Source organism: Microcaecilia unicolor, chromosome 1 (assembly GCF_901765095.1).
Source record: "Microcaecilia unicolor chromosome 1, aMicUni1.1, whole genome shotgun sequence".
Classification (NCBI taxonomy): domain Eukaryota; kingdom Metazoa; phylum Chordata; class Amphibia; order Gymnophiona; family Siphonopidae; genus Microcaecilia; species Microcaecilia unicolor.
In genome coordinates this window covers 712,466,981-712,494,181 of record NC_044031.1, presented here as the reverse complement: position 1 = coordinate 712,494,181, position 27,201 = coordinate 712,466,981, and the positions used below count along the sequence as shown (strand labels likewise).

Below are 27,201 nucleotides of genomic sequence, written 5' to 3'. Positions count from 1 at the left end.
CCAAATCCAAAAAGGTGCTGATGACCCCTAGCTGGAGTCTTATTACTACTACAACAGGACATTATATAGCACAATAGAACAAACATGGCATTTTCAAAACATGAAGGTATTATTTTTCCCCATTCTCAAAAGCCTGTGCATGGCTTAATGCCAATACCTTATCCATATTTTCAAACGAAAAATACATGTGTGATCTCCTTTTGAAAATTCTGAAAGAGCGTGCATTAAAAGCACTTTGGTAGTTTGCAACTAAGTGGCCTGTATGAAAGTTGTCCAGAACATTCAGTTTCAAAATTATGCAAGCAATGATTTTTAATCACCAGGCAGAAACCTTGAGAACTCTCTGCTATCCCTGAACAGTAATCTAGAGAACTGAAACAAAAAACCCTAGACTTTTACAGTAGATTAAAGTCAGAAGTAACAAACATGTAATGTTAAATGTAAGCTGCATAGTTTCCTTACTGTTCCATCTTCCAAGCACAAATGAAGGACACTGTCTCCAGATTTATAATCTTTTCTGATTTCAGCAGATTTCCAGACTTCATCAGGATCAGGGATCCAGACCCTGTTGTACTAAAATGAAAAACAAAAGGTAAAACATTTCAGCAGGACCAATGCTGATATTTTCCTGGGGTAAAGTGTCACACACTTCGAAAAAAGAAGAAAAGAAAAAGAAATGTGAAAAGAACATAGTACCTTGAATAAGTTAATGGGTTACCTTGAATAAATTAATGGGCCCACCCACCCACAGATGGATTCAATGAGAGAGCTGTTGTTTGTTAAGCCTCACCCCTTTCTGAGAAATTCACAGCTGAATCCTGGTGATGGGGACTGTAATACAGCCTTTAAGTAAACACTTTTATATCTGAAAAATATATTCTAGTTTCTTAGCATTATACACTCCAAGTGATAAATTTTCAGTATATTAAAGAAACCAGAAAATTATCTGGCACAAGGTAACCCTCTTAAAATATCCTCTCCCTCAACCCTCTCCTGAAGGCACAACTAGCCAGTTGGGTTTTCAGGGATTACCACAATGAATATGCATGAGATATATTTGCATATATCAGGGACACATTTAGGGCTAGATTCTATATATGGAGCCTTAAAAATCGGTGCCGAAAAAAATACACCTAGGCATATTCAATAAATTATACCTAAAACTTGGTATAAATGCTTACACCTAAATTAGGCGCGGACAGGGTGCTCTATAACAATGTACATAGTTTTTAGAAATGCCCACAACCCACCCACTCCACACCCATGGCCATGCCTCTTTTTCAACTATGCACCTTAAAATTTTTTGTGTGTGTTACTTTGCAGAATATGCTTAGACAGTTGTGCATGCAAATTCTAATTAATGCTAATTGATGTCAATAATTGCTTAAGTGGCAATTATCGGTGCTGATTGGCTTGTTAAATTAAATTGCGCATGCACATCTAGAATACAACCAGATTTGCAAGCACAGCGTAAGTCGCACTATATAGAATCCAGGGGAAAATGTAAATCTGTCTCATGAATATTCATTGTGGTAATCCTGAAAACCCAACTGGCTAAGAAGAAGCACTTCTAACAGACATTATGATATGTACTGAAATACTGTTAATTATACCCTGTCTGAGAGGAATATGCACTCACAAAATAAATCAACCAAAAATAAAGTAAAAGTTTCAGTGGTAACCAAGGGCCTCTTATCAAGCCATGCTAATGTTTCATGTGTGGCAATGCCAATGTAGCCCATTCAAAGTGAATGGGTTTTGTCGGCATTGCTACACCATGGAACGCTAGCGCATTTGGATGAGGCCCTAAATGCAAGTAAGAAAGAACATCACTGATCCTCCCTCTCTCTCCTCCAAACCAGCATAAAATGTGTTCTATGAATAACATCTCTATGTTATACATTACTTACATTACCTAATACATTTTTAGCTTTGGATACCAAAACATACATTTGAAAAAAATTAAAGGTTTTTGTTTCAAATAATTTTTTTTAAACATTGCATGCAGCTGATTTGTGAATAGGAGTACCGCACCATTAAATAGTTTGAAATTAATTAAGGGAAACACCATAGCTCTGCCCAACAAAAATACATCCCAGATCCTTTTACTTGTTAGAGGTCTTCTTAAACATTATTTCCTCATACTGCTAACTTTTAAACGGACTAAATAAAATGATTACTTCTGCTGTTACTGAAATCCCATCTTCTGAGAGTCACTGTTTGCACCGTGTTCCAAATTATTCCCAATATTCTCCTGCAGTCAAGAACTGAAGTGAATCGCCTGGGCTAGGAGCACAGCAATGCTGACGAGCTCTAGTTCCTGCCAACGGGCATTTGAGGAAGAACGACACAGCCAAATGAATGCATACAATAAACCTATACTATAAAAAGCAGTATTAATGACGAAAGCATATTTACAGCAAGTATTCCAGCCAAATGATGTGTAAGCACAGCCCTGACGCGCCTTTTATTGTCTATGCTCTGAGCAGATGGATCAGACGGGCAGCAGTTTTATGCTCATGCAATTAAATTTAAGACATATATGTAACTGGTCCTCCAATGCGGCAGGAATAAGGGTGACCCCTGGGGCGGGTACACACATTTTTGTGTCTGTGGCTATCAAAACAAAGTCTTCTCCAAACTTCTCTCCCCAAGTATATAGAAGAGGTATAGAGGGGTACCTGACAGCTGGCTGTATAACCTGTTATATTTTCTGGACAGGCACACACAACCCACACTGGAAACAACTGAAGGAAGCTGGTAAGGATTACAATTAAAAAAAATATATCCATTCATCCCCTTGATTCTATAAAAGTCGCCAAAAATTGCATACACAAATTTAGGCGTGATTCCAATTTGTGTGTGTAATTTAATTGAATAATAAACCAATTAGTGCCAATAATTGGCTTTTTAACAAGCACTGGCACTAGTTAGATTTAATTGGGTGATATGTGCCTCACTTTAGGCATGTAATACGTGCCTAAAATTTACATGTGCCTCAAAAAAAGGGGGCGTGGAAAGGGGATGGTCATGGGCATTTTGGAAAGGAACAGGATTAAGTTTTCAGTTACATGCATAATTACAGAATAAGGGCCCTCTGTGCAAAAATTTAGGCATGGACATTTGCACCACGTTTTTGTTGGAAAAATGGTGTCACCTAAATTTACACTGAATGATAATGCTTAAGTGTTATTCTATAAACCACACCTAACTTTAGGAGCAGCTTATAGAATAACACTTAAGCAGGTTTTTTTTCAGCACCAAATTTTTAGGCACCATATATAGAATGTACCCTTTATTGGGCTCTCCAAGTACGTAAACACAGGCACTTTGAGCTAGGAAAACATTAAGGCATAGAAGGGTAATCCTATAAGGAGCTGCCTTGAAATGCAGATGGCAGGAAAGCGAGTAAATGGCGATATTCTAATTTACCCACATTCAGTAACTACTTACACACATAAGTGACCTCTTATACAATACTGACTAGCAGAAAAGTACGCACCATGTTTTAATGGCAAGTTCTTTGCCAGTGAGAGTACACATGGGCGGAGTTTGGGTGGAGCATGCAAATGCATGTGTGTATTATAGAATACTGTAATTTATGCACTTTCCAAGAGATTCTATAAATCATGTCTAGATTTCCGTACGGAAATCGAAACATATAACAATGTGCATAAGCTAATTGGTTAACAAGCTCATCAGTGCTAATTGGATGTTAACAGCACTAATTGGCATTAATTAGAATTTATGCGCAGAACTAAGGGTATTCTATAATGTGCTGTGCATAAATTCTAAGTCGCATAGTTGGAAAGTGGGCGTGGCTATGGGCATATCTAAAATCTATACGTGTTATAGAATACTCCCGCTCTGCGCATAATTTAAGCATAATTGGCTGTGACTAAATTTAGTTGCGTGAACCAGCGCTTGGCATATATTATAAACTGCATGGAAATTTAGGCTTATTCTATAGAGTATGCCTAAATTAAGGTGTACTTTATAGAATACGCTTAAGCAAATTTCATTTCAGCGCCAAATTTTTAGGCATGATCTATAGAATCTACTCCATTCTGACTAAAAGGTACAGGCACTGATGCCAGCTATAGGGCTGGTGAAGTGATCGCACCTTAAATGTAAACACATTTTCTGCCACTTGCACTAATCTCTCTATATAAAAGGCAACCCCAACGTTCTGAAGCCTCCACGGAAGTTGAGGCGCCCGAGATATCCGGTGTGCACTGGAGTGTCTGCACCGCCCTCGCGTCAAAACGTCATGACGTCGAGGGCGGAGCTATGACTCTCGACAAGGGCTGAAACGGAAACGCCACACGCAGCGAACAAGGCAAGTAGCTCGGAGGGACGGAGGGAGAGGGCCCCTTGCTAGCGCCCATTTCATTCCGCTCAGAAACGGGCATTTTTTTCCTAGTATTCTATAAAGGAAAGTTAAGTTCTTACTTTTCTTTATAAAATAGGCTTGAAATAGGCACCATTATAGAATTGCCCTCAGTCCACAAAAAAAAGAAAAAAGAAAGAAAAAACAAAACAAAATGAAGTGATGGCAAAAATGATCAAATGTGTCCAAAGTATTTACAATCCTTGATCTCCTCTATTCTCCTGCATCTCCGGTGCTCCTTCACAAGTGGGGGGATTTTGAAGCCTCTTTGCTCATCTGAAAGTGTCTTTTCCCTCTCAGGACTTTTAGCAGTCCCAATCTACTCCTCCTAGTTAATCAGGGATAGTCAGCATTTAGAAAATGGGCTATACCCTGGTTTCCAATTCCTTTCTCCTCCTTCAGGTATCAGGTGTTGTGAGGTTCAGCTGGTTTTCAGACTTGCAACCCCTTTGAGAAACTGGACCCATTCATGGACTTATTTTTCTCCTCGTTAGCCTTTTGGGTCCTGATGGGCCACAAATGGGAAATCTACTTCACTGCATACTACATTTCTTTATTTACTACAATCTGGGGGGGGGGGGGGGGGGGGGGGGGGGGAAGGGAGGCTCCTTAGACTTTTGGTTTTATGCTTTCCTCCAATTCCCGAGGACCTACTGTTATTGGGCTATTTCTCCAGAACAGACCGCACCTTCATTAGTTTGACAGGCATGACTCTGGAGCACAGACCCAGAATGGTACTGCCACTGCATAGGAAGGCCCCTAACAAAAAGCCTGCAGGTAACCAAACCCAGTATTCTGAGTGAACATTATCAAAAATTTACTCCTACTAAGAATCAAAGTCATCAATACAGCTAACTTAAACTGCTGGTGAAGACTAGATTAAAATTGTTATCGGAACCCTCCTATGATGTCACCAAACGTGCCCAAGTGTCCATAATAAATTATGGGGCCCTTTTACTAAAGCTTAGTGTGCACTAACAGAGGCCCTCATGATCAAAAGTCAACGTGAGCGTGCAAACCCATTATCGCCGTTTTTGCGTACGCTTTTAACAACATGGGATGATCAACGTGATTACCGCCGTAAACTGCAAGCGCGCCAGGCACATGATATTAAAATGTAATCAATCTCATGTCAATAAGCTCCTTTTCTACGGATGATCAAAAACTAGTGCCTCATGAACACAGTTGTCGAACGGCGCTATGCTGCGAAACAGCGCCGCAGAATAACGCCAGGTCCTAGCTGGTGTTCTTGTGAGGCAGGTCCCATCAGAACCCCCGCCCCCGAAAAAGGTCATTTCCTCTTCTTTCCTCCACATGGGCCGGAAGTGCAAAGTGGAAACATCAGAGCACGCATTGTTCTTGAAGCCAACTGGGTTTTGTGGGTGCTTGGGCACCACCAATATTGAAAACATTCCTTGTATGTGTCCAGGGAGGGGTTATTTCCACTGGGCTTAGTACACCCCATTAATTTTGAACAGTTGGATCCTATGCAAGATTGTAAATTACATGTAAAATAAATTTAAAATAAAATGCAGCCCCTATAAAGGAGACAAAAATACATACCCACCGCGATAAACAGACAACCAATGTTATACGGTTTAACACACTTTACGCCAAAACGACAACCACCCCCTAAGCACATGCATGCTGTTCGTTGACTAGCGCATTACATTAGTGCGCATGCGTCCCGGCTACCTAGCTTCATTTGACTACGCTGTCTACAGAGATTAGCGCCGCTACACCGTTGCATATTTTTGCCTGTATTAAGTTCTGATCATGCCATAACGCTACACTGTGCTACTACGGCGTTGGAACAGCTCTAATTCTACAGCGCTATCTAAAATAGTGCCGGGGTTTGATCATGAGGGCCAGAATTAGCACATGCTAAATGCGATGGGCTTCTTAGCATTTATTGTGCTCTAATTCCATTAGCACACACTAAGCTTTAGTAAAAGGGCCCTTGAGTTTCATATATCACTTGTCACCAATACAAACTTGTAAAGTTCCAATATTTCAAAATTATTAAAAAGCAGTCAATTTGTCACAATTATCTGGGGGCTGATGCTGAAATGTTGATGGTAGAGGGAAACTTTACCACAAATCTAGTGCAGAAATATTGCCACAGTGTGCTTAAAATAATGAGCATGCAAATTCATGCCATTTTAAAATTGTGGCAAATCTTCTGCTCAGTGCAAAATATGTCAACTTTCCTGTCATTGCCTGAGTCAAAGTTGACATTAAAAAAAAAAGCATGCTGTGGCAAGCCCCCCTCCCCCCCCCCCAAACATATCCCTGGTGGTCTAATGATGGCCCCTCCCCTTAAAAAATGCCTTGGTAGTCAGAGAAACTTCTGGTAAATTAGGCCCTACATAGTACATCCCATGAAGCACTGCACAGGGCACCACAATTTTGAAGATGGTGGTCCAGAGACGCAGGAGCAAGTGGGTATCACTCCTGCTTCCTTCAAAAAGTATGAGGGATGGGGGTGGGCCTTGGCTAGATCACCAGGGAAGTGACATGGACTTGGTAGGAGGGCCACTAGACCGCCAGGTTATTTTGACACTGGGGGGAGGGAGCAGGCTGGTGGGGCAGACCACCATGGCATTTTTTAAGGTTTGGGGGGCGGGGTTGGGACCAATGCTCGAATGGGTGAGGAGCATTAGACCACCAGGATTTTCTTTTAAACTAGGGGAAGCAGCTGCAGGGTAACTAAATGACCACATTTAAATGCAGTCTGTGTTTATGATTTCAACCCCCGACACTGAAACCATTAGAGAATTTGGTGCACAATATGTATACAAACCCAGCGCTTACCCCTTTTTACCGCTGGTGTTAGTTTTGAGTATCAGCCCCCTACAGCAGCTCAGCAGTTACTGCGCTTCTATAGTTTTTACTCAAACGGTCCCCAAAACTCAGCTCAGCACTGAATTTTGTAATCGCTGCATTGAGGACTGGGGAAATTACTGTAATGGTGCCAGCAGATTTGGCACACGTTGGACACACGCGAGGCCTTACGCACCTTTGAAAAAGGGCCCCTAAATGCTTTTCTCTACATACGTGCATATTTTACCTAGCATATATTTTACAGGCATGCGTGGATGTGGGCAGACTGTGGGCAGCAGCTGTGTTTACGTAATGGCAACAGTACTCACACCTATTTTCATGGTTGTGCTCTTTCCTATTTGAAAATTGTTCTTTTATGTTCTGTTTTTTAACATTGTACACAAAAATGTAAAAACTAACTTTAACACTAGTATTCTATGAAGTAAAATAGGTGGCTACATTCATTTATAGGACAGGCTCCTACCAGATGCCTACAGAATTACCCCCCCCCCCCCCCCCCCCGTTTGCTATTCCATGGCCTAAATTAAACATGTAACTCATTCAGATTGCTACTGAATATGAGCACTGTTTGGATAATTTTTCAGCCTGCCCTCACTCAAACCCATATTATATGGGTGGCACAAGAATTTTACTTATAATTTTGGCCCAATACTATCATTATAAGAATTAAAATTACCCAGATAGAGAAATTATACATTTCATTAGTGAATGTAGGATTTTGCTTGGCTATTGGGCTGTTTATATTTTAAAAAGCTCAATGTGGGCTCTTGGTCGAGTTGCAGATAGATATCTAACACAACAGACTTGAGGTTTTGTGTTTTTTCTTTTCTTTTAAAACAATAGATCCTATACGAGGTCATTGATGAGACCTCGCCTGGAATACTGTGTTCAGTGTTGGAGGCTGTATCTCAGTAAGAATATAAAAAGACTAGAGGTGGTCCAGAGAAAAGCAACCAAAATGGTGTGGGGTTTGCAGAAGTCATAGCACAGGAGACTTGAGAACCTAAATAAATATGCATAACCTAGAGAACAGGAGGACAGGGGAAATATTGATGTTAATACACTTGAAAGGTAATGCTTATAGAAATAAGCAGTAGTAATATTCCTGCAGGGGACAAATAAATCTTTTTCCAAAGGAGGGGAGGCTGTAGAACTGGGAAACATGATATGAAGCTGCAAGAAAGTAGACTGAGGAACAGAGATACAAAGAGGGGCATAATCGAAAGGGACGCCTACGTTTTCCTGAGGACGTCCTGGCAGGACGTCCCGGGGAAGGGACAGGGAAACCCATATTATTGAAACATGATGGGTGTCCATCTTTCGTTTTGATAATACGGTCGGGGATGCCCAAATCGCGAAATTTAGGTCGACCTTAGAGATGGTCGTCCCCAATTTTCGGCGATAATGGAAACCGAGGACGTCCATCTCAGAAACGACCAAATGCAAGCCATTTGGTCGTGGGAGGAGCCACCATTCGTAGTGCACTGGTCCCCTTGACATGCCAAGGCACCAACCGGGCACTCTAAGGGGCACTGCAGTGGGCTTCACAAATTGCTCCCAGGTGCATAGCTCCCTTACCTTGTGTGCTGAGCCCCCCAAAACCCACTCCCCACAACTGTACACCGCTACCATAGCCCTAAGGGGTGAAGGGGGGGCACCTGGATGTGGGTACAGTAGGTTTCTGATGGGTTTTGAAGAGCTCAAATTTACCACCACAAGTGTAACAGATGGGGGGGGATGGGCCTGGATCTGCCACCCTGAAGTGCACGGCACCCACTAAAACTGCTCCAGGGACCTGCATACTGCTGTCATGGAGTTGGGTATCATATTTGAGGCTGGCAAAAAATATTTAAAAAGTTTTTTTTTAGGGTGGGAGCGGGTTGGTGTCCACTGGGGGAGTAAGAGGATGTCATCCCTGATTCCCTCCGGTGGTCATCTGGTCAGTTCGGGCACCTTTTTGGAGGCTTGGTCGTAAAAAAAAAATGGACCAAGTAAAGTCACCCAAGTGCTCATCAGGGACACCCTTCTTTTTTCCATTATAGGTCGAGGACACCCATGTGTTAGGCACGCCCCAGTCCCGCCTTCGCTATGCTTCCGACACACCCCTGTGAACTTTGGTCATCCCCGCGACAGAAAGCAGTTGAGGATGCCCAAAATCGGCTTTTGATTATGCCGATTTGGGCGACCCTGGGAGAAGGACGCCCATCTCCCAATTTGTGTCGAAAGATGGGCGCCCTTCTCTTTCAAAAATAAGCCTGAAAGTCACATGCATTAGGCTACCCTCATAGACTGAGCACCCCTCTTCACACATATTAAGGAGCATGCCCTCTTCCCTCCCCCTCCCTCCAGCAGTTCAGAATCTCACACACGCTCTCTTCCACTCCTCCCCCCACCCCCGATCTGGCATCTCCCTTCCACTCTCTGAACCCCACTCCACCCAGGCTATCTTAAAACTTGTCAATTTCTAGAGGTCACTCATGCTGCCTGCGGCTGACTCAGGAGCCTTCCCTCTGACACAACTTCCTGTTTCCAGCAGGGCAGGGCAGAATGCATCAGAGGGAAGGCTCTGTGATTTGCTGCCTCTGCCAATGACCTCTAGAAATGGGACAAATTATTTATTTTGGATTTATTTCACAACTTTTCAGTAGTAGCTCAAGGTGAATTACATTCAGGTATACTAGGTATTTCCCTGTCCCTGGAGGGCTAACAAACTAAGTTTGTACCTGAGGCAACAGAGGGTTAAGTGACTTGCCCAAGATCAGAAAGAGCAGCAGCAGGATTTGAACCAGGCTTCCCTGGTTGTCAGCCCAGTGCTCTAACCATTACGCTACTCCTCCACTCCTGGGATGCCCCTCCCCCCCCGGAGGTTCAAAGAGAGGGGGAGATGCTGGACTGTTGGCAGGAAGGAAGGGAAGTGGGGGCTACAGATGCCAGATCCAGGGGCAGAGGAGAGAAAGAGATGGTGAACAATGGGAGTGAGGAAAGAGAGGGAGATATGTTGGACCTGAGTGTAGAGGGGTGGGAGAAAAGAAAGGTCAGTAGAGCATTACAACCAAAACATCTCCTCACACTCCGTGCTATGTCCCAGAAATGAGAGGAAGCATGTGACTGAGGTGAGGCCATGCTCAAGGAAATGCTCCTATTGTTCCAGGTGCCTCCATTAGTAAATGTATCTTCCCAGCTTAAGAGCTATAGAACTGAAACCCTGCCTTACAAGTAAACACAGAAGGTTTACTCAGTCTAACATGGTACGCCCAAGGCTATTTCTTTTATCCTCTTGTTCATTTTTCTACATGCAGGAATGCATTTGGACTTAGTCACTGAAAGACACCTGAGCCCCTGCAACCTAATAAACCAGCCCAAATTCTTAACTGGAAATATATTGCACTGGAGGTGTAGTAACGGATTCAGTAGCAGTTACAGTCCATGTGACATTCTAATAGTGCACTATAAAAAGGTATTAAAGATTCCCTGTAATGCAATTGGCGGTTGAAAATTCCAACACAATGATCCAAATAAGATTCTTCCATATCCATCTTAGGCTCTATCCCCTCCCCCATCCTATCTAGTTCCCCATTTCCTCCAGAATTAAAACATATTTATTTTAGTTTGAGTAACTTGTCACTTAACTACTGGCTCAAGGTCATTTACAGCTGCAAAGTACATCATACAACTTCAGCAACATGAACAATTTCAAATACACTAACAACTATTTCAAAATTAGAGTTATACTATAATACAGTTTATTCTATAGTATGAAAAATTAATAAATGCCACAATGACCCTCCCCCCCCCCCCCCAAAGACATTAAAAAAATCATGAAATGCCATATTAAAAAAAAAAAAAGATGCATTTCAAGAGTTTTCTAAAACCATAGAAATTTCCCCTCAAAATGAAGGCTTTTTTTTTTTAGGAGGGGAGTTCTAAAGGGTTGGTGAATGCAAAAAAGCTTGTTTGTGAACTAACCAACTTTCCATCATGGTTGGGGTAAACAGGTAAAATCATTGCCAAATATTAATAGTATGTTTTAGAGAATGATGCTGAAGTTTCCTAAGCAAGCACTGCTGATCTAAACAATGTAGAGCTTTACAAGTCAGGCAGTGATGGCAGAAAGCATTAGACAAAGTAGGTGGTTGCCTAGAGTACCACAATTTGGGGGAAGGGGAGGGGAGCAGTGGCAGCACTTAATGCTTTCATCAAACCTGCCTCATTCTCTGCCATGGCCCGAGACAAGAAAGGTGGTAATTTACACTAGTGAACTGATGGGACACATCTCTCTGCCCCTATGTCACACTGTGCCTCTGACCGGTAGCTACAACCTGATGCTGTGGACCAGAGGAGGCAGTCCACTAGTGTGCACAGATGCAAGTGGCAAGAGCACAACAACTCCATGCATCATACATGCAGTCTGCAGGAGAAAGCGTGAGCAGCATGGCACAAGGAGGACTTCCATCAAACAGCACAATTCCCTGCCACTCTACTGTTCTTTCAGGATCCGAGATAGTGTGGGATATAAATACATTTAAATAAATAAATACATGAACAAGGCAGCCTCAGGTGAGAGGCACAAGTTCTTGAGTAATTGGAAGTGCCCTTAGTAGACCGCTGAAGAGGAGGAGGAGGAGGAATTTCAGGCAGTGGATGAGTGCTGCTGATGCTGAGGGGTGGAGAAGACAGAAGAAGATGCTGCTGCAAGGGTAAGAGAGCATGAAGGAAATGTTGCATGTGAATATGAGGCAGGGGGAGGACACATGGCTGAAGATATACCTAGGACATCGGCCCACAGACAGATCAAGATAAACTGCGCTCTAGAGGTGACTAAGCAACTAGTGGTTAAATGGAACAAGACAAATACAATCTCTTGCCCTACGGCCCACCAAGTAGCCTAACTACTGTTTTGATCCAGCAGTAGGCTCTATTGTAACGATTTCATGGGTAGCTCTGTGAACAATGAGTTACAATAATCTACTGTTGACATCCATACAGCAGAAATTATTGTCTTAAACTGAGAATGTTCGGACAAATTCTGTTCTAGTATAAGTTTAAACTGCACCTTTTGGATGACCTAGAATACATGTGTCTTTAAATCCAAGCGAGAATCCAAAACACAAAAATCTAAATTACAATTGTACATCTTCCTCATACCAAGCTGGAAATGTTAATAAAAATAAAGCACCGATGTTTCATTTTATCCAGTCATCTCTTCCTTCAGTTCAGTATGACCCCAAGAGGGCTTGGATAGATGCAGAATGAATTTCTTGTTTTGTAATAGAAAAATATAAATCAGAAACACACTGTTTTGGCTCAGCTAGTTTTGATCATTTGTACCTGTCTGCAATTTTATTTCCGTTCTTACTTGGTTTGTTATCATCCTCCAGCTCTACCACCAAAGTCTGTATAGAAGTAATTCTACCTATACAGGATCTCAAAAAAGATTTAGTGGAATTTGAAAAGGTGCAGAGAAGGGCGACAAAAATGATAAAGGGGATGGGACGACTTCCCTATGAGGAAAGGCTGAGCGGCTAGGGCTCTTCAGCTTGTAGAAAAGACAGCTGAGGGGAGATATGATAGAGGTCTATAAAATAATGAGTAGAGTGGAAAGGGTAGATGTGAAGAGTCTGTTTACTCTTTCCAAAAATACTAAGACTAGGGGGCATTCAATGAAGTTGCAAAGTAGTAACTTTAAAACGAATAGGAGACATTTTTCTTTACTCAATGTGTAATTAAACTCGAATTCGTTGCCAGAGAATGTGGTAAAGGCAGTTAGCTTAGCGGGGTTTAAAAGGAGAAATTAGACCTTACCTGCTAATTTGCTTTCCTTTAGTCCCTACGGACCAGCCCAGAATTGGACTGATGGGTTGTGTACCCCTTCCAGCAGGTGGAGACTGAGAACTTCTGACTCTAGACAGCCAATTGGAGCCCTGGCCATGTGACCCTAGACTCAGTAAGTGACTACCAAAGCAGGAAGGTAGAGAAAAAGAGCTACCCTCTGTGCCCTCTCTGATTTAAGCAGCCACGAAAGCACAGAAAAAACGTACTTGAAAAGACACGGCCAGGCCGCATCACAACAGCTCACACACTACTCCCTTGGAGAAGTGGTCTGGCCAAAAAGAAGGGCACCTTCTTACAATTTTCCTTCATTTAAATATAGTTTTAAACTGTAAACTTAAAAAAAAAAACTCATGACACAGAATTCAGAACCAAACTAAGGACCCAGAACCGCAATTAAGAAATTGAACCAATCAATCTGAAAACAAAAATAAACCAAAAACCACTCTTCAAAGAATACGGGTGGGACCTGGGCCAGTCTGGAGGGACTAAAAGAAAGCAAATTAGCAGGTAAGGTCTAATTTCTCCTTCCTTAGCGTCCCTCCGGACCGGCCCAGGATTGGACTGATGGGACGTAACAAAGCAGTACGTTTAAGGGAGGGACCCCAGCAAGCCCGCTGTAAGCTTCCTCGCCCCAAAGATCGCCTCCTTGCGACACTGGATGTCTAGCTTGTAATGCTTAAACATGGAATGTAGGGAAGCCTTACAGATATCCGCGGGCAGCACCAGGAAACGTTCCACCCAAGAAGCCGCTTGTCCCCTAGTGGAGTGAGCCTTGATCCCCTCTGGTACTGTTCTCCCCGCAAGGAGGTAGGCAGAAGCTATCATCTCTTTAATCCACCTAGCAATAGTGGGCTTAGAAGCTGCCAAACCCTTACGCGAACCACCGAGGAGCACAAACAGGCGATCTGTGCGTCTGAAGTCCTCCGTAGCCCGAAGATAGCACTTAAATACTCTCTTAACATCCAGCGAACATAACTTCTTCTGCGACTCGGACCCCAAAGAAGACCCCAAGACAGGCAAACTGACTAAGATGAAAATGTGATACCACCTTAGGGAGAAATGAAAGAACCGGACGCAAAATTATGTGCTCCTTAGAAAACTCCAAAAAAGGAGAAGAAAAAGCTTGGAGTTCTGATACCCGTCGCACTGATACAATGTCCACCAAAAACGCTGCTTTGAGAGTCAAATCCTTAAGGGTACAGACCGACAACAGTTCAATGGGATGAACCGACAGAGCGGACAATACCAAGTTGAGATCCCAAGTCAGGAAGGCTGCTCTAACCGGCGGCCGAATGAGACCGACCCCCTTCAGAAAACGCAACACATCCGGGCGGCTCGCCAGCGACTTACCTTGTACCCGACCTCGGAAGCAGGACAACGCCACAACCTGCACTTTAAGGGAAGAGAGAGACAAACCCTTTTCAAAACCAAGCTGCAGAAAATCCAACAGCTCCGCCAAAGAGGCCCAGAAAGGCAAAATACTACGATCGGCACACCAAGCCTCAAAAACCCGCCAAGTTCTTACATAATTTAGAGACTTAGAACGCCTACGAGACTGTAACATAGTAGCAATCACCTTTTTCTCAGGCAAGTCCATTCAAGAGCCAGGCCGTAAGACAGAATCGAGCCGGGTCTGGATGAAGAATAGGGCCATGAACTAGCAGGTCGCTCTGAACCAGGAGGCGAAGAGGAGGCACAACCAGAAGATGCTGAAGGTCTGCATACCATGGTTGACGAGGCCAATCCGGAGCAACTAGAACCACCAGTCCTCCGTGCGCCTCAATCCGCTGCAGCAACCACGCTACGAGAGGCCACAGAGGAAACACGTACAGGAGACCAAGAGGCCACTGCTGAAAGAGAGCATCTATCTCCTCTGACTTTAGATCTTTTCAGCGACTGAAAAAGCGGGACACCTTTGCGTTGAAGCTCGAGGCAAAATGAGGAGCCCCCCACTGGGTCACAATCAATTGAAACGCCTTAAGACCCAGCGACCATTCTCCTGGATCGAAAGTGTGCCAACACAGAAAATCTGCCTGAACCTTCTCCACTCCTGCTACGTGAGAAGCTGAAATGGCAGACAGGTGACGTTCCGCCCAGGCCATGAGCAGCGCTGCCTCCAGCTGTAAAGGACGACATTCCCTCCCCCTTGGTGATTGACGTGAGCCACTGCTGTCGTGTTGTCTGATAGGACTCGAACCGCTGTGCCCACTAACATGGGTTGAAAGCTCTCCACAGCCAGGCGGATCGCTCTGGTCTCTAACCTGCAGGCTCTCTCAATACGACTTTGCCCGAATGAGCCAGTTGTCCAAGTAAGGACGGATCAAAATGCCCTCTTTCCGGAGCGCGGCTGCCACCACTACCATGACCTTGGTGAAGGTGCCGTAGCTAGACCAAACGGTAACACCCGAAACTGAAAGGGGTGACCCAAATCCACAAATCGAAGAAACCTTTGGCAAGTGTCCCGAATCGGGATGTGCAAATAAGCCTGTTAGGTCTAATGCTGTAAGGAACTCTCCTAATTGAACAGCAACGATTACCGACCGGAGAGTCTTCATCCGAAAACTGGATACTCTTAGAGCCTAATTGACCACCTTGAGATCAAAAATGGGACGAAAGGAACCCTCCTTCTTTGGAACCACAAAGTAAATGGAGTAATGACCATTCATGCGCTCTGAAAGGGGAACCGGGCAAATAGCCTGAAGATCCAACAACCTCTGAAGAATGTCTCGAACCACCCCCAAGTTGAGGCGGGAGCAGCAGGGAGACTCCACAAAGGTGTCTGACAGAGGCCTGGCAAATTCTAAGGCGTACCCATTTCGAATAACCTCTGACCCACTGATCTGTAGTAATCTGGGTCCACCTCTGGAAAAACTGCGACAGCTGAGCCCCCACAGGAACCAGAGGAGAAGCCCGCACATCTTCAATGGGGGAGTACAGAAAGGGGACTGGAATGAGGTACCTGAGTCACCTCGACGGGAGCCACGAAGGACTGAGACCATTGGCTCTGAGGCTGGGTCATCTTCTGCCTCCCAGGAGACCCTAGCCCTTTTTAAAGGGGCCACCTGTCTGTGAAGGGAATCCCCTGCAGGACTAGTGCCAACCCCTGACTTATGCGTTAAAAAGGCCTGGTACATCTGGAGAACAAACTCAAGAGGAAAATCGCCCTCCTGAGAGCCTCCAGACTGTACCACAGGCTGAGAAACAGACTCTCCACCTTGAGCACACCTCAGCAGAAACAGACGGAGACAAAATGGCGGATTTGCCCGCCAAAACCGTTGCGCCAGGAAGATCAGGTGCGGAGCCAGAAGGCATCGCAGAAAGCGCTGCTGCCAACGGGAGCGAGAGGGCTCTGAAGAAGATTTCCTTACATTGCAATATTTGCAGACTCCCCGCATACCCCACCCCCGACGCCATCACCCCCGCCCCTTCCGTCATCACCCCCACCCCCACCGTCATCAACCCCGCCCCCACCAGCCCCACCCCTTCTGTCATCACCCCCTATTGGGCGGGGTGATGACAGAAGGGGTGGGGCTGGTGGGGGCGGGGTTGATGACGGTGGGGGTGGGGGTGATGGCGTCGGGGGTGGGGTATGCGGTTTTTGGGTGGGTTTTGGGCTGTTTTGGGTGGGAATTTTTTTTTATATGGCAACACTGCTCGGTAGTCTCAGTCTCCAGCAGGTGGAAGGAGGTGAGCCCTTTAATCTCTCTCTCTTTCTTTCTTTCTTTCTTTCTTTCTTTCTCTCTCTCTTGTTTTCTTTAGTTTCTGTAAAAAAGCTAAATTTTCTTCTACTTTGCTGTTCCATTTGTAGAGGCTTAGGGTGTTAGCGTGTATTAGCCTCTGGGGTGCTACACTTGGGGACTTCCTCCCCTTCTCCCTTGGTGCAGGGAAGAGCTCACCCTATCTGTGGAAAGGTGTCCAGCTTTTGGGAGAGGCAGGCACGTTTTTTGCATAAATCTCGTATAAAAAATTCAATCTTGTCAGCGCCCTTGGTTCAGCATTGGCTGGAGAAAGGGCATTTACTCTCTGATATTAGATGGAGGATTATCGATCAGATCAATACGGGATGGGAGGGTGGTAATACTGCTCAACTCAAACTTCAGGGAGCAGAAATGGATATTCAGGTTAAGAACTTTAGTTCCGGACGGTCTCAACTCGGAAATTGATTGGTGGTCAATGATGTAATTGTATGGGATGATATTCTATTGGCTGTCCAATTGTGGATGAAGATCCAATCATACAGCCCGTTTTTTGATCAGCTGTAGCTCATTTATAAGCTAGGTTCGCGCTGAAACGCCGCGGCCATTTTCTGGTAGACAGGGTTATAAGCAGGATGAAAAGGTAATGATGTTATTTTAATGATATTTTATTGTGAAAATGGATGATGATTTCGGTTATGTGCAAGTAATATTGTTCACATGGTTTTTGTTACAGAGAGCCTCTTCCTTGATAAAGCACTATGCGAAACTTGGCCATGTCGGCGGGGGTTCCCTGTTACTGTTAGATTGCTGCCTTACAGATAAGTGAATGTTTGTAAAGGATAAATATAATGCTTTATGCGTACTTGCACAGCTTCTGAGAATTAAAAAGCATAAGATTAATATTAAAAGAAATAAGGGGAATATATGAGGATTTGCTCCACACCATTTCGCCTGTGCGATAGAACAAGATTGTTCATATGGTTGTGAGAAGCAGTTAATCTGATTTTCCCCAAGTACCAACTGGTATGTTGCTAAATCCTGTGTTTGACATAAATGTTTGGGACATTGACTATTCATCATGTATTCCTATGGGCATCTCTAGCGTTTAGCACGTGCCTATTTTTAGTGTGCGCTAAAAACGCTAGCGCACCTTAGTAACAGATCCTCTATATAGTTTATTATACAGTATAGTATGGTTCCCCCATGACTCTACTAATATACCTTCACAAGTAAAAGATTATTGTGTAGGTGGGTGTCTTTTGACTTTTATTTGGTTATGTTAATTTCATGAAAACAATATATTTTTTTACATGTAATATAAGTTACTAGTAAAAAAAGGTCCGTTTCTGTTTTGAAGGAAACGGGCGCTAGCAATGCGGTTTTTTTTAGTGTGTTTTGGTAATCATATAGTTGTTAGTAAAGTATTATAATGAGAAGGAATAATTGTTAAATTTGTAAATCATTCCAAGCCTTCCCCCCCCTTTCTCCCCCTCCAGCCACCCATGTCCAGCGACCCTCCCCTCCCCCCTCCCTCGGCACATCACCCAAGCCCCTACCCCCGGGAACTATCAACCCCCTCACTACCCGCAACCTCCAATAGTAACGGTGTCCGGCCGCTGCTGCTTCTCCTGTTGAGCAGCAGCGGCCGGTACAAAAAGAAAAAACCGAAAAAAAATTACAACCTGAAAAACGCGGCTCCGTAGACAGCCATCTGGCATTGGCTGTCATCTCTGCAGCTGGTCCTTCTCTCCCCTCTGACGTCGCTGCGCTCCTCCCGGGTCTTCCTCCGGGGGCAGTGACGTGCAGGGGAGAGGAGGAGTGAATGACCGAAAATGATATACCTTAATTTTAACCACCTGGTAAAATCAAGGTTCTACAATGGCAATTAGCTCAGGTGTACAGCCAGTTGTGACTACCAAGAAGGTATAAAACTAGAATGCAAAAGAACTGCATTCCAGAGTAACAAGAGATAACAGCTTAAGGTGCGTGCGGGAAATCTGTCTCCAAGGAGTGGAAACCAGGCCTGATCCTTGGAGGGGATGGCTTAAATATCAGGCACCTTTCTCCTCCCACCTCACCAACCCTGGAGTTTTCGCACCAAGTCCAATTTGAATGAAAACCTCAGCCGTGATTGCCCCTCATTGGTTTTTACCCTGTCCCTACAAAAAGTGAGCCATCTGGGATGGGGAAGGGGAGGCATCACACAGCCTCCTATTAAGGAGCATCCTCAGGACCTCTTTGGTCTGTAAACAAAAGATGTTATTCACAGCCACCAAAATGGAGAAAGCTAACTGCATTACACATATCCCCTAAGGCAGAGGTACACATGTTTAGTCCTCAAGGAGAAGTGAGAGCAGAACAACAAAAAAAAAAAAGCACACAAGGGCCTTTAAGACTGGGACAATCATAAACATTCCAACTTCTTTAATGTGTTTTCAGGCAAATCTTTAATAAACAAATCAGAAATATTTAGTATGTAGACAACTGCGCAAATGCAGAAAAACAGTAGCAGCAGTCTTAATCGTGCAACTTCATGAAAACCGCTATCACTAGGAAAGTGCCAAGCTTGGGATGGACCTGAACCCTGCGGGGATCCCGCAAGGATGGATCCGAGCCCTGTGGGGATCCTGCAAAGTGTAGGTGAGTCGAGTGATGTCTCTCCTTCCGTCCAGCCCTGGGTGCCCTCCCGAACATACCGCAGTACATCCTAGTGGTCTAGTGGGCAGGAAACATCCTCTCTCTGCCGCTGTTTCTTTACAATGGCTGCTGAGATTTCAAGCGGTGGCCTCGCAAGATTTCCTTTACTGAAAAGAAAAGGAATCTGCCATTTTGTGACCAACAACAATGTAAACGTGGTAGAGAGGTTTAACCGAACCCAAAAGTCTAAAATGTGGCAGTACTTCACGTCATACAACGCTTTTCACTATTTATTGCAGGCCATGCTACATAGCTATAATAGCAGTTTTCACAGAATCATACGGGCAGACCTACTGACCTGACCTCTGAATTCTCTGCAGGTCTGGAAAATGATCTATACAGAATGAAAAACTAGAGCGTGAAACATTTTGCAAAAGACCACGGAAGACTGTCAAAAACAAAAGGCGCTTTTCAAAAGGGGTACAAACAGATGTGGACCGATGAGATATATGGATGTGTTAAACAGAGGGCAAAAACCTGTTTAAAAGATAAAGGACTACGATGGTGAAATCATGGAAGGCTCTTTTTACCCTGAAGAACTATTAAAAAATAAATCCTGATACTGACAGGGTCTATTGTATTGAAAAGGTTTTAGACGAAAAAGGAAGGGTTTGGAGCAAAAAATGCCTAGTGAAATGGAGAGACTGGCCTGAGATTTTAAACAGTTGGGTGCTGGCCAGCCAGGTACAAGACATCTAAGGCTGATGAGGGGTTCTACTAGCGACGCCTCTGTGGAATATTTACTCAACACCAGTTCCAATTTTACAGTACATTTAGCAAGTCCTCTGGATCTGCAAGGCCCTTGGGAAGTGGGTTTGGTGGAAATACAATACCCACACATGTGGGATAACGTTACAAAAGACCAATTTTATATCTTGATATATGGCTTTACTGGATGAAACATTTCTAGTACAGAGAGGTTATTACTTGAGCGTGGAAGCTTTAATGGAGAGTATGAACAAAGACATCAAAGATCGCTATGATAAGCAGTGTGGAAAGTGACATGCCCTACCCTGCAGAGGCCACCAGGGGTGCCCACATGGTAAAAAGGTTGACATAACAACCAGAAAGGCTCACTAGAGGGAGCCCTTGAACTGACAAGCCAGTTCCAGATGGCTGGGGAAAGAGAGCCAACCCTTTAAGAGATGGAAAAGGTGGAGAGAGTTCTGGTCCTGGACCTTTCTGGAATTTGGAGGAAGAGTCCAGAAGGGGTGGGGTTAGCAATAAGCAGCCCTTTAAAAAGGTTCTCCCCTGGAAGAGAGTCAGAGAAGGGAAGGGGACTTCTAGGAAGGAAGGAAGCAAGCAAGCAAGCTAGCTAGCTAGCTAGCTGAGCGACTCGTGAGCAGACTCCCAGGAGATTTATTTTTGTTTTTGTTACATTTGTATCCCCGCGCTTTCCCACTCATGGCAGGCTCTATGCGGCAGGCAATGGAGGGTTAAGTGACTTGCCCAGAGTCACAAGGAGCTGCCTGTGCCGGGAATCGAACTCAGTTCCTCAGTTCCCCAGGACCAAAGTCCAGCACCCTAACCACTAGGCCACTCCTCCACTCGATGGACCAAAGTGGACTGAAACCCTGGGGATCTGACCCCAAAGAGAAGGTCCATAAAGAATGAGAAGGAAGGACGCCAGAGAGGGGTGGGAGAGAGAGAGAGAGAATCAAGTCGGGCTGGAAACCCCGGGGCCCAGTCCCCGAAGGAAAGGATCCCTAAAGAATGAATAAGGTACTTAGCTTAATATTATAATAGCTCTGCCTGGATCATGGTGTGAAGGCAACACTGTATCCTTAGAGCTAAGTGGGGTGGAGGACAGGATCATAATGTGATTGTGAGAAAAAAGTCCTGTCTGAGGGGAGGAGGCTGTTAGACTGAGACCCAGAAAACAGGGGAGGGAAGACTCTACATTTGTGTTTAGCCAAAGCTGCTTGTAAGGGATTTGACTGAGAATGGTAAGGTGCCTAATTTGCATATGCCCTGGAATCCTCCAAATCAGAATGTTTTCAACCCAAATAAGCCTGAATGATGAAAGAAACGGAGACGTTGATTACCAGAGGAAAAAGAAGGATCTTTCTCTAAGAACTGACCAGATAGAGAATGTTGAGCTAAGTCACCCTAAGTTTAAAGAGGAGCCCAAACGTTGACATAGAGCATACACCTTATAACTAAGAGTTATCCTGGACCTTTTTTCTAGTTATTACCAATGGAAAGCTGGTGGTTTAAGCTATGGACCACAGGGGTACCATCACATAATTGGAACCCCAGTAAGGATCGCTCAAAACTCTTTAAAAAAAAAAAACAAGCCCAACTGTGTAGCATCTCAGAAACCTAAGCACAAGGCTGAGAAGAGAGTCGACACTACAGAGCCGGAAGATATTTTTTGAGAAAAAGATCATGGCTTTTGTGCAAGATGGCGCAGAAGAATGCATTAAATCAGATTTGGACCTCTTTCAATTGTCACCCACACAAACCAGTATTGAAAAAAGAATGTAGAAATACCTTTTGTCTTATTGGAAATCACACCGCTTGATTTTTACATACCCAATCATGGGGAAGATTATTTGAATTTGAACAATACACTGTTGTATGTAACCTGTAAGATCACGAAAAGATGAAACAGACATTGCAGAGGTGGCCCAAAGTAAATTATCGATAGCCTCTCTCTATAGCCTGCTGGTTGTCACAATCGGAGACAGCCTCAATCAAAGCAACAAGTGCTACCCTTATAGAGCTCTCATAGAACTGCTTCTCAGTTATGGTGAAGGACCCCTCAAAATGCATTTTAAAAGTGGTCTGTTTTATAAAGAGCTGAGGTCTTTGGCTAATAAAGTACTAATAAAGTACTCCTGTTGTCCCATTCTTGAAGGCCCAGTGTTGCTTTTTTTTTCTTTTTTTTTTTCTTTTTGTTTCTCTGTTTTATAAAGACCCAGGCAGGAGCCAAGAGCTGACCGACCCCGGTGGTTGCAATGCCGGTTTCAATGAAAAAGCTCACTTTACAGCCACTAGCCAGAAGGTAGAATTACTGGGTCATTTACGCAGCAATCTGTTTTTCCCCAGAAAAAGCTTATGATCAATGGGGTAGACCTTAAGATAAAGCTAACAAGTAAAAGATGTCTTCTGTTTTGAGCTGACAAACACTACAAAGTACAGATCCTGTCTGCATCATTGTTTGTAGAGACAGTAAAAGAGTGTCACGCTGAAATGCTCTTGAAGTTCAACATCAAGTATGCCGTGGATAGCGTCAAGCTGAAGGTGTTTAATATACCCACTGGAGCTCACACTACCAACCAGGAAGACCTCTTTCTGGGACAATTGCCCAAACTCATTGTCCTGGAGTTTCTGGACAACCACACTTACAGCAAGTCCTATAGTAAAAAATCCCTTTCATTTTCAACTTTGCCACTCTATGTGGATGAAAAGGGATGCCGGGAAAGCCTCTTAAATTGGACTTTGAACACGGTCACTGCATGAAAGAATACATGCAGCTGGTACAAGCAACCGGTAAACATACGAAGTTGATGATAGACCGGTTTTACAGAAGTTACATTTAGCTGGCTTTTGATCTGACATCCTATCGGGCATGCACAGATCACTACTCCTTGATCAAAATTGGTCATCTGCATGCAGAAATCCACTTTGCGAATGTTTTGCCCCGTACCATAAAACCAGACTGTCTATGGGGTGTTTGACAATGTAGTAGAAACCAATCAGAGAAGGAACGTCCTGTTTGACTACAAGTAAACAATGAACACTGGAAAAAAACAGCGATTGTGAGGAGTGCTTGTATACGCTGTTCTACTAGTAACAAGGTTTGCACTTCTCAAATAGTATTTCCCTTTTTGCTTCTTTGAGTGTAGAAAGTATATATAGAGAAACAAAATGTTGTATTAATTCACAATCACTAATGGAAATAATCTGAATGTGCAAAACTATATTATTTAGACAAAAATATCAACCAAGATCATACCTTTAGACAACCGGTACCTTATTTAAATATCTGAAGGCGTTAACACAGTAAACCCTAAAGACTTTAGACCTCTTCTGTCTTCTTTAATAGAACACTTTATCAAAATTCCTACAGCATCAGAAAGTGCTAGTAATGCTTAATATAAAAAAGTTATTCGAAGATACAAAACTGCCATAGCTTGGCAATCATTGTTTAGCATTAATCACGTCTTTTGACATTCGATGCCTCACTTACCTAATTTAGTTTTAAAAATATGAAATCTTTTTGCATTTGGCAAACTGTGATGCCTTACAATAATAACTACTGCCTCAATAGAACATAACACAAATAATCATGTACCTTCTAAACAGTCAAAAGCTCTGGCATCCCAGTGTCTGTAAAACAAACAACATCTTGAGCGCTTTTTTTTTTTTTAAAAGCTTTAATAAGGGTGCCGACAGTTGTTGGGATGACGTCATCCGTAATACAAACGGTTTTAACACAAACGTGGGTCATTTGTAAAAACTGCCAATAAGAACAAGCTTTGCTCTACCTAAGTTTAAATCATACTTGTCGAAAGCCCACATCTTTCCAAATGAACTGATCAATATTTTTTTAAACGTTCGGTCCACTGATATGCTCACCATACTACAGAAATCACTGCAGCAAGGGAGACATAATAACTTGGAATTAAATATAATAAAAAAATAAGACAAATAGCAATATCTAAACCTCCATAACAGAAATAAGTAGCATCTCATAGAAAGATACAACTGTTGGAGGAAAAAGCCTCAGAATTTATCACAGAGGCTAAAGGTACTTTTTCACATTCAATCATTGGCATTAAAAAAACTTCTGTAGTCCACAAAAGAGTAGAGGATGACACAAATGACAATCAGTCATGGGAGGTGAAGTCAAGAAAACTTTTAGACGCACCAGCAATGTAGACCCGACATGGGCTGTGTTTCGGTGGGTGCAGCTAACTGCTTCAGGGGTCACAAATCTTGCTACGTAAAACATAAATCAACTATCACTGAATGTATGTATAAATAAATAAGCTCCTAATAGATTTGTGTATATATTATCCAAAGTGCTTTCCACTTTGGTGTCGTGCAAGGACTGTCTCTCTTCGTGTTTGACTGTACAGCGCTGCGTAAGTCTGGTAGCGCTTTAGAAATGTTGAGTAGTAGTAGAAGTAGTGATACATTCTGAGGGTTTTTCCTCCCAATAGCTGTCTTTTCATGAGATGCTACTCATTTCTGTTATGGAGATTTAGATATTAGTTGATTCAGTTTTGGACGACAGTCCTCCATGCCTCTTGTATAGTGGTTGTATCCTAAAATAACATATGAACTATATGCAATGTTCAAGAAGCATGCTCGTAGCAAATAGGACAGCATTTTTTGCACTTTGCAGTGAATTTAGTGGTCAACACAACATCACTTCACAATGCAAACACAATCAAAGCTAGTATTAAGTATAATGCTCCTTCAGTAACAGAAATTTAAAACAGTAAAGCTACTGCTCTGGGCCCAATCACGAGGGGAATGGAATCCAGTCAAGTAGAGGTACCCAATGTTCTCTATAAGAAAAGCATAGTGAAGCCTAGTATCAACCTGCACTATTACATTTTGACAACTGTTAGATATATGCTAATAATTCCCTTATTTCATTTTATATCCTCAATAAAACCTCTTATCTTACTGCCACCTTGAAGATCCATACTCCTATTCAGTCACTGAGATCTAGCAATTAGTACCTTCTTGAGGGCCCTTCATTTAAGCAAATCAGATTGGAAGAGCTGCTGGTCCATCATTGTGAAACACCTTGCCACTGGATTTACATTCATGCAATCTGTTGCTTCTATTTCAAAAGTACCTTAAAACATTCTTTTATTTCAACACATCTATTCATGAAGCAGTTAATTATCTAATTTTATATTATGTCTGTCAAATACTTTTATGTATGTGACTTTGTAAGCTGCTCAGATTGTAAACTGGGCAGAACAGATGTCATTTTTAAATAAAATCTATATATATTCCCTTGGATATTTGTTTATGGCCACCGAAAGTATCTGTTACAAAAACTAGAAACACACACTGGCCCAAAATTATAGCAATGCAATCTAAGAATATCACACAACACATTTACAGAGAAGAATTCAATAATTGTTTAGAGTGAATTTGTAACTTTAGCTGTGTTGGTATGCTTTTGCAACCAATCAAATGTGAAGAATCATGCAGCAAATTATAATAGGGTTTCGTAATGCTCTCCAGGAGACCTCCTGGCCAACAGGTTTCAAAATACCCAATAATAAATATGCATGAAAAAGCTGCATATAATGAGTTTTCTAGTACAGACTGATTTATCACTTACATATTTATTGGCATATATTTATTTAAAACCCAACCTGCTGTGAGATCCGCTGGAAAAGCTTGAGGAAGAAATGGGTTAAGGTATATTTTTATTTTACCTTCACCAGAACCACTGGCAAATAAAAGCTAAGATCCCAAAAGGATAACAAGATTAAAGACAGCCTTTGCAAGAGTTTCACACCCAATCTTCATGTAATGTAAACCGTTCAGAAAGTACCTCTAAGTTTTCTTTATCAGATTTGACTCACTATTCTGTCATGTCAGTTCTTTTCAACAGTTTAACATGAGGTGTAAAAACACAGCACTCCTTTTGCATCTAACACCTATTATAGCTATATTAGAAAAAGATCGGAAACAATGTTTTCCAGCAGAAGGGAACAGACCTTCTTGTGGGGTTTGGTGTCTTCCTCACTGAAAGGAGCAACAGGTATTTCCATCCTCAGTCCGCTCTATCACTCTGATAAAGCAGTACTTTTTCACATTATTAAAGAGAAAGTCTGAAACCCAGAGGATTTTTAATCATATTGCTCAATTAGTAGAATAAATATCCCAGAGGTATTTGTGCTTTTCTAATGCAGTCCGACAGGTTCCCCCCTCTTAATCAACAACAGCTGCTGGGGAAAAAAAATACCTGGAATGCTTTCACCCGTGATCACTGTACTTTTAACCCTCCTTATAAAGACGGAGTGATTTGTATCAAATTGTTAATCGGGGGGGGGAGGGGGGGGAATCGATACAGGTGTGCGGGTCCCCCTCGTTCCTTCTCAGGGTTCCAGCGTCCACGGATCAGCTGAGAACAGTTTGGAAGAAGTTTTACTTTGTAGCAGCTGCTGGTGCACCTGTATCTCTCCCACCCCAGCAGGGCCCTCGGGAAGTGAAAGCCGTTTACCTGTGTGTACAGCTCAGCCAGCGCCATGGAAACCAGCGGGTTCAGAGAAAGGAGAGGGACGGAGCCTGCGGGCAACCCGGCGGCATTAACTGTGCCGAGGAAACAGGAAGCGGCGGGCAAACCCAATTCCGCCCGCCCTGCCAACTACTCAACTATACTGCACCCCTCCCCCGCCGTCCCGCGCGCCACTGGGAGCCCAGCTGAGTTCCTTCGCCTCTCTCTTCCTCCCCCCCCCCCCCCCCCAGCACAGCGCACGCGGAAGGTGCTCTGGCTTTTCTTCCTTCACCCTCCCCTCCAGCACAGTGCACGCGGCCAGGGCCCTGGGACTTCCTCCTTGCGGTCAGGTGCCAGCTGTTCTCAAGTCCCACTGGGAATGGGTTAACGTTGGTAGATGGGAGCAGTGAAGGGTTATCCGTGCAGCCGGTAGATGTTCTTTTACTATGACAGAACCCCCATTCTCGCTGTTATGTGCTGCTTGCAGCTTGATTTTGTGGGGTGTTTTTCTTTCTTTTTCCTCCTTGGTCGGCTTCGGCGGC

At 43.5% G+C, this 27,201-nt stretch overlaps 1 protein-coding gene across 1 annotated transcript in view; it reads right to left on the bottom strand.

Moving 5' to 3' along the window:
* The window catches only part of MYO5C (myosin VC), a 191,596-nt gene extending 164,817 nt beyond the window's left edge, over positions 1 to 26,779 (bottom strand). The window contains exons 1-2 of the mRNA XM_030189295.1: positions 26,666 to 26,779; positions 463 to 573 (exon numbers count right to left, since the gene is read on the bottom strand). Of these exons, the coding sequence (XP_030045155.1) occupies positions 463 to 573; positions 26,666 to 26,692 (138 nt within the window). The 5' untranslated portion in view covers positions 26,693 to 26,779. The remainder of the gene's footprint in view (positions 1 to 462; positions 574 to 26,665) is intronic.
* Between the last annotated feature and the right edge of the window lie 422 nt (positions 26,780 to 27,201).